The sequence below is a fragment of the Leguminivora glycinivorella genome, chromosome 1 (genome assembly GCF_023078275.1).
Source record: "Leguminivora glycinivorella isolate SPB_JAAS2020 chromosome 1, LegGlyc_1.1, whole genome shotgun sequence".
Lineage (NCBI taxonomy): Eukaryota > Metazoa > Arthropoda > Insecta > Lepidoptera > Tortricidae > Leguminivora > Leguminivora glycinivorella.
Window position 1 is genome coordinate 37,830,053 of NC_062971.1, and position 19,587 is coordinate 37,849,639.

Here is a 19,587-nt window from a genome sequence, read left to right on the forward strand (position 1 = left end):
TGAATTATTTAATCTGCTTTTCCATTAGGGTTTTCGTGAAATGACACAATTTATATTCAGGGTGGATGCGAGCAACTCTCCGGTTTGACTTTATGGGAAGATTAGGGTTCAGATCAAAAATTAAAACACTTAAGCTTCGCGCCGCGTACACGTAGGCTTTTAAAGCGTTGCGTCGGGGTTTCACTTGATGTTTATTTGGTAAGCGATTGGCTTGCGATGTAGTATTTACATCGTAATCCGAATGTAAGACCTATTCTTTAACTTTAATCAGTAAGTGGAAGTTAAATATTTATAAATCATGATAAACAAAATATCAATACAATAATTATTATTATTTAGTAAACAAGTAAAGAGTGGAATAAAAGTAATGACTGAAAAAAAAGAGTAAGGTTTGCACAAATGAAGTAAAAAAAGGCTTTTATTAAATGCACGAAAAAAAAATGTGAGTGTGCACGGAAAACGTCCCACTTTGTCGATTGCCATAAAGCCGCTTTGTCAGTTTATTCATATATACAAGTAAATCGGGCCTTAGTGGTAACCGACAAAGTGGTACGTTTCACTAAACACACTCACATAATTATATCAGTAGCTTATCTGAAGTCCTAACCCAAAAGTTTTTTTTTTATTATTATAAATCGGCTTACTCTTGGCCACAGACTAGCCAAAGGCAAAGACGTGGCCTACGATGGAATGAGGTCGCCCAAGATTTGAAGGTTTCCGGGTTATTGTATAAGGTATTATTTTTGATTTAAGTATTATTTTTCGGCCCAATTATTAAGGAAGCAATCCAAGTCGTCCCGCCATCGCCGGCGGGGTCTGCCAGATCTTCGCGTTAGGCCGGGTTTCCACTCTGTATCAATCTTAGCCCACAGCTCACTCGCCATGCGGCAGACGTATCCAGTCCAGTCCCACTTTAGCTTACCTATCTAAAAATCGAATGACCACTAAATCATGGTATCAAGGTAAAAAAAAAAAAAACATCATGATTTACGACGTCTGTCTTTATTCCTAATCCATAACATTAATTCCAACAGTTTAAAAAAGTAAATAGGTATCTTAATCCTAGAATTAATTCGAAATATTTAGACTAGAATTTATTCGAAACAACCACATATCCTAATATGCCCCAGTTGAAAGCGTTTTTATGATGATACACTTATTACTCTCAACCATTGCACGAGCTTAAAAAAATACACGCAAAAACGAATATAGAGCACTTTACTAAGCCAGGGATACACTCGGCGAACAATTTCTCGCAACATAATTCCTGGTGACGTAAGATGTTGGCACAATGTCGCCAGACTTCGCCCGACATCTCTTCAGATTTTATTGACATTTAGAATTTATTCTAGAAGTTTTTAGACTAGTGTTTTTTATACAATTTAGATTCATATCATTTTATTAATTCAATGTAGTTTTAAAATAATATTGTTTATTGCACCAATAAATTGATATTCAGAATAAGATGAAAATTGTACATTGTTGACCATATAAAAGTGCTTATTGTAAGCCTATTTTTAATAAAGAATATTTTGATTGATTGATTGATCTTGTAACAGTATGCGAAATAATATTTGATCATTTTGATCTATGTTTTCAGCGTCAATGTGTTACAAGTACTAAGTAAAATGTCGCCGTCTGGCAATTAAATAGTGCGTGACACAATATGTAATGTTGCCACGATCAAGTGGTTGTAAAATATTGCTGGAAACTTATTCCATAGTGTAGTCCAAGCTTTAAGGACCTGCGTTAACTGAGGATTATCTTTATAGGCTTTTGCGTACCTATTTATCTGTAAGTGTATAACATTTCTTTTAATGGTGAAAAGGTTAAAAAAATACCCATTTCACTAGTCTTTTAACTGTTATTCGTTTAGGATAAGTAGACTGCAACCAGCCTGTTTTTATTTCAGTTTCATAGTTTCCATAAAAAAATTGTAGTTACGTCGCATAACAGCTTTGTATGTACCTAACTTTTTTGTTACGTTCCGTAGCCGTAAGCAAAGAAGAAATCTCTATTTTAATATAAATAAATAGCCGTAAGTGTCACGTCTAAGTGGCAAATGGTAAAAAACGGGCCTCGTACGGGCCTCCATACATTATTCATGGCCGTATAATTCGTCGCGAGGCGCTGGTCATTTTCGCTATTATGACGGTAAGACCCTTGTGGCGTGTACCTAGTATACTTACATTGTGTCTTGAAGACTACGAGTCGGTTCTGATTTTGCTATGAATTATAATTATAATTTTAATGGACCAAGATAGCCACACGTTGGGTACCACAAATTGTAAGGCGTCGCGGTAGACCTCGTCAGAAATGGCGTGACGAGCTTGGCGCCTTTGACGAGGACTGGTGGGAGACTTCAGGGGATAGGGATGCGTGGAGAAATTTGAGGGAGGCTTTTGCCCAACAGTGGGACAATATGGGCTCTTACACGCCTTATAAATGACCGGGCTCGAAATACCCGAGAGTTTAAAAACGGAGAAACATATAATAACAATTGTAATACGGATTTTTTTCATGATGGCCTGAGGTCCTATTTATGTATGTTCGCAATTTCAATGTACTGGTCTGGATCTGCCTGCTAGGCCGTTATTGGTACTGGGCTCAAATCAAAGAACATATATTTGATCCTAAGCCATGGCTGTTTTCATATTCCTGTTTGGGTGCCCACAACACAAGCCTTCTTGAGCTTAGGTACCATGACCCTCTGTAAATGTTTTAAAAATATACAAATGCAGTCATATATTATTTTGCCATGACAGAATGTGACATATTAATGCTATTTTATTTTAATGACATAATTTCAACAAAATCTTGCTACAAGAGTCAAAGCCTTTTAACATTTTAAACGTCAGACAGGATCCCCAGTCGGGTTTTTACGTCCACTTAAAATTTCAGAACAATTACTTTATTTCGAGCTGCGGAAAGCTTTCTCCTAAATTGGGCCCACCTGTGCGAGGAGTCGATATAGTTTAATATTTTAAACGGTCTGTGCGGTCATAACGCTGCATGCTCATAGAGAAACTTGGGACACTATTCTTTAGTATTACGGGTAATAGCCAAAGTTAAAGTGTGGAACATATTGAAATGACATTATTTTTATTATTGGTAGGTACTTTTATTTTATGCGCCCTTATGTATGTTTAAACGTTGGCTTCGGCCTCACGCATGCCACCCAAATGCCCCATAGTCCCGAGATATGGAAAAGAAAACAAATAATGATAATAAAATGCTTTTTAACTGCACACTACTAAAATAAAATACATAAATGAGAACAGATACAAAGTGATAGGTAACAACAGGCGGTCTTATCGCTAAACCAGCGGTCTCTTACAGACAAACTTCGAATGTTTATTATTGTAAAATAATTGCAATGATTAATGAATTTGATATATTTTCATTAGTGCTAAAACGTATACTTGTAGATCCTTTACATAACGTGTCTGTGTGTATGTATGAGATCCATATCACAATATGGGTTAACGAGTTTCATTTGTATTTTAAACTATTTAATTAAGGCACGTATTTAACCGGGCGACTAAATAACCATAGAAATGGATATCAAATATAATAGTTTGGCGACTAAAATGGGGCCTCAAATTATTTCAATATGAGGTAGCATTTTAATGTCATTACGGCTACGGTTTATTTAGACGCGAGTACCAACTATTTATTTGGCAACTGAATTATTATATTGGAAACAATTTAAGAAAGACAGTTTAATAGGAAAACGGCTATTTATTAATATAAAATATACAGTTCTTTTAAAATATTTATATAGCAAATTAACATAAAAAGTACATTTAAAATTTATACATCGGCACTCATCACCTGAGCTATCATTTTAATAAAAAAAAGGATTCTTATAAAATATAATGGTCGAAAAAATATTGTACTTATGGGTATGAAATTAGGTGTTTGGGAGTGCTGGCAACTTCGTCTCTATACAATGAATTTAACTTTTCATGACGTTTACTCTATCGAATCTAAGGCCGGTCTTACGTAGTCTTAACGTCACTCTGAAAGATTCATTTTTTTGGCAGGAAAACCTTACCCAGAATATGCCTTGGCATAAATCGTTCCGCAGATTTTATAATATCCAATCTTATGCTGGCATAATGTTAATGAGAAAAATAATCTTCTAAATTAAGAGTACTTCCGTATATTTTTGTTTGCATAATATTTAGGCAGTAAAAAGTTGTCCATCTTCTTCCTATTTCTGTTTTGATAGCGAGTCTTGTGTGTTTGGGATGCAAGATACCTAACACTCCTCCTCGCTTCGCTCGTCGTCGTACCTAACGGTGCCTCTGGGACTGTATTTCATTTCCTTTTTGCTATCGTTGTTTTGTTCATACAAAGTACCTAAGAATTATGCCATAGCAAATTTGGTAGGACTTATATTCTACTAAAAAAAGGCATATAATTAACCGGGCAACTAAAATATTAAACGGGAAGTTAAGTCGGGCATACAATAATATAATTTAGCTGTGTTTTAATATTGTGGCGACAAAAAAAATATATGAGCCTCAAATATTAAGCATCATTATTATTGAAAAAACGGCAGCAAATTTCAAGCGACAAAAATATTTCCGAGGAACATTAAACAATACTTAGGCGACTAAAATAATAATTGGCACCTAGTATTGTAAAGCGTAAGATTTTTAATATTTGTAGTCATATAGATGTTAGCACCTAAATAATTATACTTAGCTCATCGTTTAAAGTAGTATTTAAATTGCGGAGGCAACTAAAAAAAATTATTGGGAAGTAGGTTTTTTAAAACACATAAAAAATCGTTTCTTTATGAAAACGGATTGAAAGGTAGCTACGTACTGATGGTCTCATCGGAAGATTAGCGCTGGAAGTCACCAGCAACACGCTGAGGTGAGGCCATTTCGTGGCACTTCATTCCTTTCTGTCTTGTTGTTATTATGTGTATTTTGTCTTGCCTGTATTTATTCGTGATAAATGTTTATTCTATTCTATTCAAACATCGTATTTGCGACCCGTAAACCACGAGTAGTATTTAAATATCTCTTTAAGGGAACGCGTACCAAATAATTTTATAATAAGTACACAGCAAAAAGGAGTATATAAGCTTCTAATAATGGGTCGGTAACGCGCATATGATACCCCTTGAATTGCAGGCGTCCATAGATTACGGTGACCGCTTTCCATCAGGCCGATCGTATGCTTGTTTGCCAGTTTGGTATTTAAAAACATTACCATGATAATCGTATAGTATAATATTACAAGAGCAGAATTATTTACTGCTAGCAGAAAAGTGGGTTAGGGTTAGGTTATTTTTTTAATAGAATATAATAAGTCCTACCAAATTTTTCTATGGCATGATTCTTAGATAATTTGTATAAACAAAACAACGATAGCAAAAAGGAAATGAAATACAGTCCCAGAGGCACCGTACGAGGTACGACGACGAGCGAAGCGAGGAGGAGTGTTAGGTATCTTGCATCCCCAACACACATGACTCGCTATCAAAACAGAAATAGGAAAAAGATGGACAACTTTTTACCGCCTAAATATTATGCAAACAAAAATCTACGGAAGTACTCTTAATTTAGAAGATTATTTTGATCATGAACATCATGCCAGCATAAGATTCGATATTTTAAAATCTGCGGAACGATTTATGCCAAAGCATATTCTGAGAGGTTATCCTGCCAAAAAAATGAATCTTTCAGAGTGATGTTAAAAGACTGCGTAAGGCCGGCCTTAGATTCGATAGAGTAAACGTCATGAAAAGTTAAATTCATTGTATAGAGACAAAGTTGTCAGCACTCCCAAACACCTAATTTCTTACCCATAAGTGTAATATTTTGTCGACCATTATATTTTATAAGAATCCTTTTTTTTTATTAAAATGAAAGCTCAGGTGAAGAGTGCCGATGTATAAATTTTAAATGTACTTTTTATGTTAATTTGCTATATAAATATTTTAAAAGAACTGTATATTTTATATTAATAGACAGCCGTTTTCCTATTAAACTGTATCTCTTAAATTGTTTCCAATATAATAATTCAGTTGCCAAATAAATAGTTGGTACTCGCGTCTGAATAAACCGTAGCCGTAATGACATTAAAATGATACCTCATATTTAAATAATTTGAGGCCAAATTTTAGTCGCCAAACTATTATTTTTGATACCCATTTCTATGGTTATTTAGTCGCCCGGTTAAATACGTGCCCTAAAAAAATAACCTAACACTAACCCACTTTTCTGCTAGCAGAAAATAATTCTGCTCCTATACCTCTAATATTATACTGTACGATTAATACGGTACTTTTTTTTAAATGCCATGTCGGTGGTAAACAAGCATACGATCGGCCTGATGGAAAGTGGTCACCGTAACCTATGGACGCCTGCTACTCAAGGGGTATCATATACGCGTTACCGACCCATTAGAAGCTTATACACTCCTTTTTGCTGTGTATTTATTATAAAATGATTTGGTACGCGTTCCCTTATAGAGATATTTAAATACTACTCGTGGTTTACGGGTCGGAAATACGATGTTTGAATAGAATAAGTAGAATAGAATAGAATAAACATTTATTCGTGAACACAGGCAAGACAAAATACACATAATAACAACAAGACGGAAAGGAATGAAGTGCCACGAAATGGCCTCATCTCAGCGTGTTGCTGGTGACTTCCAGCGCTGATTTTCCGATGGGACCATCTTTTCCATAAAGAAACGATTTTATGTTTTTTTAAAAAAACCTACTTCCCAGTAATTTTTTTAGTTGCCTCCGCAATTTAAATACTACTTGAAACGATGAGCTAAGTATAATTATTTAGGTGCTAACATCTATATGACTACAAATATTAAAAATGTTACGCTTTACAATACTAGGTGCCAATTATTATTTGAGTCGCCAATGTATTGTTTAATGTTCCTCGGCAATATTTTTGTCGCTTGAAATTTGCTGCCGTTTTTTCAATAATAATGATGCTTAATATTTGAGGCTCATATATTTTTTTTGTCGCCACAATATTAAAACACAGCCAAATTATATTATTGTATGCAAGACTTAACTTCCCGTTTAATATTTTAGTTGCCCGGTTAATTATATGCCTTTAATTAATTCTAAGCCGTGGGTTCGAATCCCGGTAAGGGCATTTATTTGTGTGATGAGCACAGATATTTGGTCCTGAGTCATGGATGTTTTCTTGTATATAAGTATGTATTTATCTATTTAAGTATGCATATCGTCGCTTAGCACCCATAGTACAAGCTTTGCTTAGTTTGGGGCTAAGTTGATCTGTGTAAGGTGTCCCCAATATTTATTTATTTAATTAAAGTTAAATTGTTACAACTGAAAATTCCACTTGTCAAGTCAGCTCCGCAAACTAAGCAAGCAACTGAGTGTGGCAGTGACAGCATAAACGTCAAATTACACACTTCACACCCGCACCGTCTCAGTGCAGCGTAGAAGCACACAGACAGACAGTTAATTCACCGTTTAATTATCCTGCTCTCGCACTATTCAGAGCACAAAGCGACCACGGATAGTCTTTGCGACAACAGTGCAAGAATCACATAGCCATATAGTGCAAGTGGTCGTATAAGGGTTCTCACAGATCTCTTATCCACTTAGAACATAAGGCGCGTTTTCTAACTTAACCCCTTTTTAACCCTCGACGCAAAAACGACGGGGTGTTATAAGTTTGACGTGTCTGTCTGTCTGTCTGTTTGTCTGTTTGTCTGTCCGTCTGTCCGTCTGTCCGTCTGTCCGTCTGTCCGTCTGTCCGTCTGTCCGTCTGTCCGTCTGTCCGTCTGTCCGTCTGTCCGTCTGTCCGTCTGTCCGTCTGTCCGTCTGTCCGTCTGTCCGTCTGTCCGTCTGTCCGTCTGTCCGTCTGTCCGTCTGTCCGTCTGTCCGTCTGTCCGTCTGTCCGTCTGTCCGTCTGTCCGTCTGTCCGTCTGTCCGTCTGTCCGTCTGTCCGTCTGTCCGTCTGTCCGTCTGTCCGTCTGTCCGTCTGTCCGTCTGTCCGTCTGTCCGTCTGTCCGTCTGTCCGTCTGTCCGTCTGTCCGTCTGTCCGTCTGTCCGTCTGTCCGTCTGTCCGTCTGTCCGTCTGTCCGTCTGTCCGTCTGTCCGTCTGTCCGTCTGTCCGTCTGTCCGTCTGTCCGTCTGTCCGTCTGTCCGTCTGTCCGTCTGTCCGTCTGTCCGTCTGTCCGTCTGTCCGTCTGTCCGTCTGTCCGTCTGTCCGTCTATCCGTCTGTCCGTCTGTCTGTCCTGTCTGTATGTCTGTCTGTCTGTGTGTGTGTGTGTCTGTCTGTAGCATCGTAGCTCCTGAACGGATAAACCGATTTAGATTTAGTTTTTTTTTTGTGTTTGAAATCTGAGTCAGCCAGCCTGCGTATGGTTGGGTGGGGCAAACAGAAAATAACAAGGCGACGAACAGGTCTGGTACCGACTACAAAAATAATTGATTTGTTTATAATTTGGATGTTTAGATTATTGCAATCCGATAAGAAATCTGAATTCAAAGGTTTATTATTTTTTGCTTTTTAGTTTTCTCCGTGTTTTGTAACACGGTTATTTTTGAAGGCGGTTTTATTTTTTGTTAAAAAGTTTATTTTTGTTTCATGCGTAGTCTGTAAGAGAGAGTCAATGTTGAGTCTATAACGGCAGTGCAATGCTGCCACACTGTTTACTTTTCATCTTGAGCATATGGTAAGTCTAGAACAATAAATGTGATGTATTGCTTCTACATTAAGGTTCAATATCTATCGCTTTCGCAAGTAAACAAATATGGAATTGTAGATGTTGTTGTGCTTCAGAATGTTACTAGAAAAATGATTTTGATGTCATAAATCCAAAGTTTTTTTTTCTGTTAACTACTTATCCATACTAATACCTATTATAAATGGGAAAGTGTGTGTGTCTGTTTGTTTGTCCAACTTTCACGGCAAAACGGAGCGACGAATTGACGTGATATTTTAAGTGGAGATAATTGAAGGGATTGAGAGTGACATAGGCTACTTTTTGTCTCTTTCTAACGCGAGCGAAGCCGCGGGCAAAAGCTAGTATTATGTAAAACGAAGAGGCTAAGCATGAGAACTCGTGTACAGTGACGCGCCTATTCCGAGTACTATTTTTTTTCATCGTTTTGCTTTACTTCCGATGGCGGTTACAAGATAAGACACTTTGTGTTATTTATTTATTTAAACCTTTGGGAAATAAACAGGCAAACACAACACATATAGTAAAAATCATAACCCTCCTTTTGCGTTGCCGTAGTCGGGTAAAAATCACAATACATATACAAGCCACACAGTTTCCACTACTGAATGAATACATGTATCTGTGGCTCAGAATTATTACTAAGTAGGTACATATACATACTTAAAGTAAATTTTAAATCTATCAGTTTTAAGTTACATGGAAAGATTGTTTAGTACTAAGGTACACTTGATAATTTAATGGCTATTTCTAATTTTATTTTTTATTGCGGAATCATATTGATTTAAGGTTAAATGAAATATTATATCAATATCGCCAAATTTTTCATTATAAATCTTACATGCTCTAGATAAGAACCTATTTCTTGCATAAGTACCTAGTTTGCCCAGATTTAATTGCAAATATATTTGTGGAATGAGTCAGTTATACTGTTAAGGATAACTGAATCGCCTATCGCTTTTTTAAGAGTAATATAGCGGTGAGTATTACTGCCTGCACGGATAGTACAAGATATCCGTGACTATCTGGTAAACGAATATTTTTCATTAAATATCTTTGAATTGAAAACAGAAGAAAAAAAAAACAGAAAAAAAAACAGGAGACATAGAAAACAGAAGAGGCAAAATGATTGGTCACTTGATACGACATGATACCTTCTTTAAAAATATCCTAGAAGGAAAGGTGAAAGGAAGAAGAGGGCGAGGAAGATCCAGGAGGAGTTTTGTTGACCAGCTCAAGGAGAAGGCCGGTGTCATGTCGTATCAAGAACTAAAGAGGAAAGCGGAGAATAGGGAAATATGGCGCATACCCACCGACAAGAGCTACATAGCTCTTAAATAAGAAGAAGAGATATTTGAATTATGCTCAATAAATAAATAAATAAAGCGATATAACACTCACCCCTGGTAGTGTCCGTTTTTCATGAAGCGCGGACTGCGCGCTCGACGCGCTCTCCGGGTTGAAGTAAGTCAGGAAGGCGCACCCTGGAAGCAAAAACCACGATTTAATACTATATTCAAACTAATGACAGTAATGAAATCGGAAGTAAAGGAGTCGACATTTCGAGTAGCGTCCAATTCCGTTGTCACTTGGAAGGGAAAGCTGCGTTGGCATCCAAAAAGCTCGGTGTGCTCAACAGAGCGAGGGGATACTTTACTCCGGGGCAAAGACTGCTCTTGTACAAGTCGCAAGTTAGACCCCACATGGAGTACTGCTGTCACCTTTGGGCAGGAGCACCTGAATACCAGCTTGGACCCTTTGACTCGATCCAGAGACGCGCTGTACGAATTGTCGACGATCCCAAACTCACAGGCGGTATTGAACCCTTAAGTCTAAGGAGGGACTTTGCCTCCTTATGTGTGTTCTATCGCCTGTACAATGGGTTGTGTTCTGAAGAACTGTTTGACATGATGCCAACGGCCACTTTTCATCATCGCACCGCTCGCCATCGACAGGGCGCTCATCCACACACCTTGCAACCTAAATGGTCGCGCACCGTGCGGTTTCAGAGGAATTTCCTCCCACGAACGCTCCGGCTGTGGAATGAGCTCCCTGTCGAGGTATTCCCGATGAACTACAGTATGGGGTTCTTCAAAAAAGGAGTGTACAAGTTTCTAATGGGTCGGCAACGCGCACGTGACACCCCTTGAGTTGCGGGCGTCCATAGGTTACGGTGACCGCTTTCCATCAGGCGGGCCGTATACCTGTTTGCCACCGACGTGGTATAAAAAAAAAAAAATGACATCAAAAACTTCGTTAAACATAATATATAATATTGACCGCGATATAAACCGTGATTACGGACAACTTTTTCCGTGCCCATGATGCATAACAGCGTCGAAATATCGGGAGCTCGAAAAAAATAAAAAAAGTAAGCACGGTCTCTATCCCAGTCAACATAAGTCTAATGAAAATAACTGTGAATCATTCAAAACTGTTACCAAAAACTTCTATACAATTTTATTGTATAATACGCATCTTTCATAAATGCTTCATAAAAGACTAAAGTAGCATTTTTATCAATTGCTTTTCAGTGAAGGAAAATAACGTGAGTAAACTGATATCACCGAAATAAGGCGGTTCTCTTGTGATACATTAGAAGTTACGATAAGAATCGCATTCATAATAAAAACTGTAATTGTTGGGATTCGTTACCGAGCGGACCACGGTCACATAATATGAGCCTCGGAAAATCATCATCATCCTCCTTGCGTTATCCCGGCATTTGCCACGGCTCATGGGAGCCTGGGGTTCGCTTTGACAACTAATCCCAAGACTTGGCGTAGGCACTAGTTTTTACGAAAGCGACTGCCATCTGACCTTCCAACCCTAAGGGTAAACTAGAACTTATTGGAATTAGTCCGGTTTCCGCACGATATTTTCCTTCACCGAAAAGCGACTGGCAAATATCAAATGACATTTCACACATAAATTCCGAAAAACTCATTGGTGCGAGCCGGGGGTCGAACCCGCGACCTCCGGAACAAAAGTGGCACGTACTTACCGCTAAGCTACCAGCGCTTATGAGCCTCGGAAAATATAACAGGAATATGATAATTGATAGTATCAATACACATCCATAATTTTCACATGAAAATAAAAGACGAATACAATTTTAAACATTACCTACGGCTGGCGCACGAATCGAAATTGAATTTATCTTTCCGTTTATTATAATGAACGTAAACCCACTGCAATCCTGAAATAAAAGTGTAAAAGCAGATAATAATATATCATCCGACCTTACCGTCCGATTTAAATGACAATACAAAAAGTGTATATTAATTGATCGTGGAATGGTCCCCGGAGGATTACGAAACGTTCAGATTTTACAGATGTTTATTGGTTATGATTGTGAATGTTATGATATTGGTAGCTTTATTATTTCTTTTATAAACATGTCTATAATGTATGTGCATGTTTTGTGATTGTCAGAAATAAATATAATTTAATTTACCTCACTATTTATATTACTATTTGAATCACACTTGAAACTTTTATAAAAGTACTATAGTCCACGTACATTGTTAGACCTCATATTAGTTTAAAAATTGTCTGTAACGCCCTATTGTATTTACGTGCTGAGACATCTCCGCTGCCCAAAATTTTACTATGAGTAATTTTACCCAGATGAGTTAATTAAAACAATTGGTTCACGTGACAAGTATCGCCAATGTGTGTCATAGCATATTTAACGCTTACTCATCGGAAAAGAGTACCTATGCGTGCGCACGTTCATACTACCGAGCGATTTCTCATACACAAAATTCGATTTGATGCTTAATAGATGTGACTTCACCCTAAGACGGCCGATATTGCCAGACATAATTATGTCACAGCAAAGTCCAGCAATGTCATACTACCTCACCCGACGTATCGTGGGACGTTACTAAGTGTATCTCTAACGTTAGATACCCGTCATTCGGTAAACGGTAAACTTTACTGGTCGAGGTTTTATCGGGGTATTCAATCTATTTTATTGCCTATTTTATTGAATATTCAAATCTCTTTGGGTCAATCGGCTTTCGGAATAACAATCGTGGCCGCATGTGTTGGTTTTCAAATATTTCCAAATGTGTTTCTATTCAATCACGGTTTCAACGGATTGTTCAATGGTTTTTACGTAGCCAACCGGCTTAGTAATTGAAAGCGGTTAAAAAATAGGTACATGTATAAAGAAGAAATTTAATAGCAACTGTAACATTATTAAAGTGGGCATGTGAGACTACTGTCAGTTGTGTTTTATTGTACCTTCTCTGCCGTTCTTATTTACTTATGAATGCATCTATTACCTTGTACTCTGCTCCTTAATAACTATAGTGTTAGGGTGACGTTTAATTATACTAATTGGTCTCTGATGTGTATCCAAATAAATATTTATCTACGTCTGTAATTTATTTGTGATAGATAATATTGACATACCTAACAGGGTTGAGTTGTGAAGCGAGGGGAGACCTTTGCTCAGCAGTGGGACACCAAAACAAACTAACCAAACAATCACAATGACACATTACAAAATGGATTTCTAGATCAAATGCCCAAGGAGAGTACTTTTATCTCTTGTTATTTTATACCTAATATAACATAAAAAAAAGGATGTAGGGAACAAATCAAATTATTTTATAAAATATTTTTTTATTTGTTTGTTTTTCAAGTAGTAACACTACTATCTACTATATATATAAACTAGCTTTTTCCCGCAGTTTCGCTCGCGTTGGAATGAGACAAAAAGTAGCTTCAATGATCTCCACTTAAAAGATCACGTCAATTTGACTCTCCGTTTTGCCGTGAAAGACGGACAAACAAACAGACACACACACTTTCCCATTTTTAATATTAGTATGGATTACACTACTATATATCCATTATAAAAAATAGGTTGCCTTATGAACAAATTAATCAATTTCATTGTTGCTTATTCGTAACAGAGGTTTCTATTTAATACAAATAACTAACTGGCAGTGTTTAAAAAATATGACTTGGCATCGACCGGACCGGAAACGTATAGGCGCAGGAAATGAACCCGTTAGAGATCCAAGATGGCCGCCGGAAGCTGCGGGCGATTTATTCCTGTTGCAGTCCGGTTACAAAGGTAATGGATATGCTTCTTTTGTACACAACTTTAGGATACTGGGGGTATTTTATTTGCTTTTATTCTGATTGTGTTTTTTTTTTCAGGACACTTTTTATTCGATTATAGGTAGCTATAATTGATGTTTGATGTAAAATATTGTGTTGAGTCTTGATGCATCAATAAGGTATTTAGTTTAATTTAAAACCGCCTTCAAAATTAGCGTGTTACAAAACACGGAGAAACTAAAAAGCCAAAAATAATAAACCTTTGAATTCAGATTTCTTATCGGATTGCAATAATCTAAACATCCAAATTATAAACAAATCAATTATTTTTGTAGTCGGTACCAGACCTGTTCGTCGCCTTGCTATTTCCTGTTTGCCCCACCCAACTTTACGCAGGCTGGCCCCGACTCCAAAAATAATTGATTTGTTTATAATTTTTATTATATGTATCAGTCCAAATATATGTACAGTAGTGAAAGAATTATCCTTTAACTCCCAACTATTGAGGAGTTGACCTACCATCATCAGCTCAGCCACATAAAATTATTACCATCAGGCGTAAATACTGGTGTACCTTTGAAAAATACACTAAAAACATTACATGTGCCTATAACATTTGAAGAGTTCCCTCGATTTCTCCAAGATCCCATCATCAGACCCCGACTTGGTGCCAATGGGACCATCTCGAGGTTATACCCGTTCGATCAAAAAAAAAAATTTGAAAATCGGTCCACGATTCTCGGAGATATCGAGTAACATACATACAAAAAAAAATTCAGTCGTATTGAGAACCTCCTTCTTTTTTTGAAGTCGGTTAAAAATGGATTTTATGACGCAGTGACATAGATTTGAATACAGCCCATGCTTAACTTAAGTATGTGCGTATTTTTTATCTCGGAAATTGACTAAGACAGTTCACACATCACTCGCAGCAACTGCAGATATTGATATCTTACCTTTAAATTGTGTCAGACGCATTTCGTTTTGTTGCCGCATGATTATGACGGGTATCAAAGAGGATCAAGTATTATAGAGAGTTACTGTCAAAGTAAAATATGTAATCACAGTGCATAGACTGCCATCTCTCGACACAAGCTTAAAACTTTTAAACCTCAGTTTTGACAATTTGGCCATATTCTTAGCTTGATATGTGTTAAAATGACAAATATTAATATTAGCGCCATCTAGCCGAACGTATCCAAAGATGTAACGCCATCTTGGCCACCGTACCTTTTCCTATATGGTTCTGAGGTACGTTTTTTCTTAGACTGTAGCTGTCTATACGGAGTTACATATGTTTTTGCAGGTACCTATATCCTACAGGGTTCTGTTAAGAGTTTTTTTTTTTCCAATTTTATGACTTTTCAGTATAAATATATACTGAAATGAATACATGAAGCGAATATATTCCACCTTCATATTCAAAACTTACATCCTGTAGCATATTTAACTAAGAATTAATTAAAACAAACCGACTCAGGTAGGCGTAACACGTAGTCATTACTCCTACGCAATTCAGCTACCAACTCGCACAAAGAGATCCAGAGCGCGCAAATAAGTAGCATAGCTCAAAATTAGTTCCACCGCCTCTAATTTACGCGGTGGTCGAATTTCCATCGCTTCCCCACCCGCTTATCTACCATCCATGCCGTTTGACTGTACGTTTCATCCCTCGCCCTTTTAGGCTGGTTTTCTGTGGCGTGTATAGTGAGATAGGAGGTTGCGACAGTGACCTAACGATTTGCATCGAGTAGCCTCCTAATTAGCAGTTACCCGGCTTTTATTTCCGACCGACCGTTATCTAAGCCCCTGTAATCGGCCACTGCCACGCCTATACAGCTCTCACCTCTAAAACGACACATCTCAACTAGAATTTTACAAAAGTTACGTCGTTTTGAAAGTGAGGAAAATTTTGCAGCTAGTGGTCTAAAAATGACCAAAGTTTAGATAAAGCTGGAGGGACTTAGAGCGTTTTGAAATAGTGGGCACAGATACTGCAATGTTGCGTTGAAGTTAAACAAAATTTAAAGTTCTTTTAAACAGTGGTCAGCCTCAAACAATGTACAATTAAAACTGTTTTTTAAAGTTGTGGTGTGCTGTAACCCCTTTAATTGGTTACTGTCATACTGGTGTAATAAATTAGCAGAATAAATTCGGATACGAAATGTAAATCTGCCGTTTATACTCGTTACGTAAAATTAAATTAGGTTTTCACTATTTATCCGACCGATACGACCTTCAAACATTCAAGAAAAGAGCGTACACTACACCCATCTTAAAGGCAAGCAACGCGCCTCCAACATCTCTGATGTTTCGGGTGTCCATGGGCGGCAATGATCGATTACCATCAGGCGACGTGTCTTCTCGTTTGCCTCCTATTTCATAAAAAAATATAAATGTTATTCTGAGACGATTTTGATATGCACGTTGTCTCGCACTCTCATCTGCTTTTCATAGACACAACTTAACATATATTGTTAAATACGTATGTAAATACAAAATTCGGTAACTGCTAACCTACTTTACTTTCTCGGAGTATGAGTCACCTCAGATACTTACTATGTAAGACATGAGTCACCTACGTTATTATCATGGTTCAAAACAGCCCGACACGGCAATCAATAGGTAAATACTGAATCACAACATCCGGCCATCAACCCTAGCTCGCTGACGGGCGCGATTCAATGTATAAGATAGGTACCTACGTCAAATATTCGTTTTAGATTTACGACATTGATCGATATTTCAGAATCAAAACTGTTTTTTTTAACATAAAATTAAATACACTTACATAGATACAATAATCCAACTAATCCATACTAATATTATAAATGGGAAAGTGTGTGTGTCTGTTTGTTTGTCCGTCTTTCACGGCAAAACGGAGCAACGAATTAGCGTGATTTTTTAAGTGGAGATAGTTGAAGGGATGGAGAGTGATATAGACCACTTTCTGTGTCTTTCCAACGCGAGGAAAGCCGCGGAAAAACGCTAGTAATTTATAAACTTAAAATCGAGTATAACATAAAACTATAATAAATTCAAAAACGGTTCCTGCGTCATAACAGCGAAAACGCTGGCAACTTTTCTTCCCAGCATTATTAAACTAATACGCTGAGCAAGAAAGTTGCCAGCTCTTCAGTTTTCTGTGGCATCTCTGAGTCACTTCGATATGTCTTTGAAGAGACTCAGATCCGCTAGGACCCCTCGGAACAAAACATTATTTATGCCACTAATACCATAGTTAGTTTTAAAAGTCTGTTGTATAATTTGTGTTTTTGTATATAATGTAACTTGCTTTTATATGCTTCTGTAATTTTTTATAATGTATGTTTTCTATAATTTTTGTTGCCTGTTGAGATTGTTTCACCGGATGGTCTGATCGGAAGATCAGCGGTGGAAGTCGCCAGCAATATGCTGAGATTAGACCTTTTCGTAGCACCTCCATCTTGTTTAATGTCTTCTTATTTGTAACATGTTTATTTTGTGTGTGTGTGTGTGTGTGTGTGTGTGTGTGTGTGTGTGTGTGTGTGTGTGTGTGTGTGTGTGTGTGTGTGTGTGTGTGTGTGTGTGTGTGTTTGTGCGTGCGTGCGTGCGTGCGTGAGTTCGTGTGTGTGCGTGCGTGCGTGCGTGCGTGCGTGCATGCGTGCGTGCGTGCGTACATGCGTGCGAGCGTGCGTGCGTGCATGCGTGCATGCGTGCGTGCGTGCGTGCGTGCGTGCGTGCTTGTGTGTGTGTGTGTGTGTGTGTGTGTGTGTGTCTTAACGCTTCTATTCATTATCCTATACTTATTTAGTCGTATTTTAATGGTATATTGAAGTTTGAATCAGCTCATACCTCTCTGAAAGCAGTTCTTTGTCAGCCTAATTAAAACGGTGATAATGCAATTCGCCCGCCGCCGAGACAGCTGGATAAAATCTACTGAATGCGATTTCAACGTCATTTCTGAGATAATATTAGTTAGCTCGCTAAAACAGGGATGCAATAAGAGCTTTTAATACAATGTACGTCTAATTTAATATAAGCAGGTACTGATGGAGAGGTATGCAATAACTATGTCCATTATCATCTATGAACTAATTTTTTACCACCTTGACAATCGCCTTGTTGACTGTAAGGGTATCTACCACTTACATATAACTAATGTGTACTATCAGGTGCAAAAGTGCATGGCGAATTTGTCAATGAATTCATTCATAATTACTTCATGCAGTTTTGCAGCTGATAGTACAGTCACCGGCATAAATATGTGATGATTACTATACCTTGTCACATTAACGTCTTGTTTGAAATGTCATACGTTATTGTCAAACGATTAAAAGCGACAAGGTACAGAAATTGTCACTTATTTAATATGTCGGTGACTGTATATCGTATAAGTTATGGAATTAGTAGTATTTTTATACTACACAATACAACATGCGTGAATAAGTGTATTTTTTATGATGTCATCAAACGAGCAGTTTGCAAGAAGCAGAGAACAGAGAACAGACACACCCCAATTCGCGTAGTATCAAAATAAAATCAAACCCATAACTCAGACGCTCAACATAGCCAAATACAATCAGCTGAACTTCCTAATAATAGTCATGTAAGTACAGACACTTGGCAGCTCCCTCTCAAAATACCATAAATCAAATAACAGCACTGAAACTCCAAAAGCCCCATCGCTTCAGATTTGATAAGGTTACAGACTTTCAACTCATTCCAACTTAACGATAATACTCCTAAAAACGAGCTGGAACTAAAGTTGAACCAAGTTTTATGACGGAGCCGACAGACGGATTGAACCAACTATTATATCTCCTGACATTCACTTGGAACTAATTTCGCGCACGGGAGTAAACCTGAAAGGGAATTTTCTCATCCACATTAAAACGGCTTAACTGAATCATTGTAAAACCAAATAAAAACTCAATCCAAACTGTGTTAAGGTAAGTTTTCAATTGAACGAGTCAGCGAATTTACGTTATTCTGAGCGGGTGGGACGCAAGGCTGCATCTTTTCAACGGTGGCAGGAAGGAAACTTTCTTCCAGTGAAGAGCCGACTTAGCGATTTTTTCTCATTAATGATTCTAGATATTTTAAACGGTTTTGTTTTGAATTCAACTTTTAGCAATTGGTAGTTGGTAGTTAAAATTTATTATGGGGTTGCCAGATATTTTTTATTATGGGGTTGCCAGATATTTTTTTTGGTCCTATTAGACGTGTAACGTAGTCTTATTTAGTTATAGTAGTGGATTTACACGTATATTTTTATACATAGTTTAATGTTTACTAACATTTAAATAGTACCTACATGTTACATAAGGAGTGTGTTTTCCAAAGGGTTTATTTCTATAAGTCAACAGAGGTTATTTTTATCTATGTTTTCCTAGAGAAATAAATCTTGTTGACTTATAAAAATAAGTCCTTTTAAAAAGACACTCCTGACATGTAATGGCCCGTATGGCATTGATGGGATGTGAAAGCAAAATAATTCGTGTACTTTCCGAAAGACCCTTTTCTATAGGCGTTGTTTTATTCACAATCTCTCTACGCGGCATTTCTTTTTGTATCTAATATCAGCACTTATATTGTTGGCAGTCCTCAAATTTTCTACTCTACGAAAAAAACATGTAATGTAAAGCACCGCTTTTGAACCATCAAGAAAAGAACATATGTACTTCTGATAATCTGATAATACTATTGCAGGTGTCTAATTGTCTATAGGCTTTTATTGATTGCCATCAGGGTTTCTTTTGCTTGTTCTTTTATTTTTTTACAATAAGCTAGTACGGAAAATCGCCCCAGGCGGCGTT

General features: G+C 37.4%; 1 protein-coding gene across 1 annotated transcript in view; it reads right to left on the reverse strand.

The window, feature by feature from the left end:
* Positions 1-755: 755 nt before the first annotated feature.
* The window catches only part of LOC125225401 (CUGBP Elav-like family member 4), a 127,812-nt gene continuing 108,980 nt past the window's right edge, over positions 756-19,587 (reverse strand). Inside the window, exons 2-3 of the mRNA XM_048129107.1 lie at positions 10,112-10,194; positions 756-926 (exon numbers count right to left, since the gene is read on the reverse strand). Of these exons, the coding sequence (XP_047985064.1) occupies positions 756-926; positions 10,112-10,194 (254 nt within the window). The remainder of the gene's footprint in view (positions 927-10,111; positions 10,195-19,587) is intronic.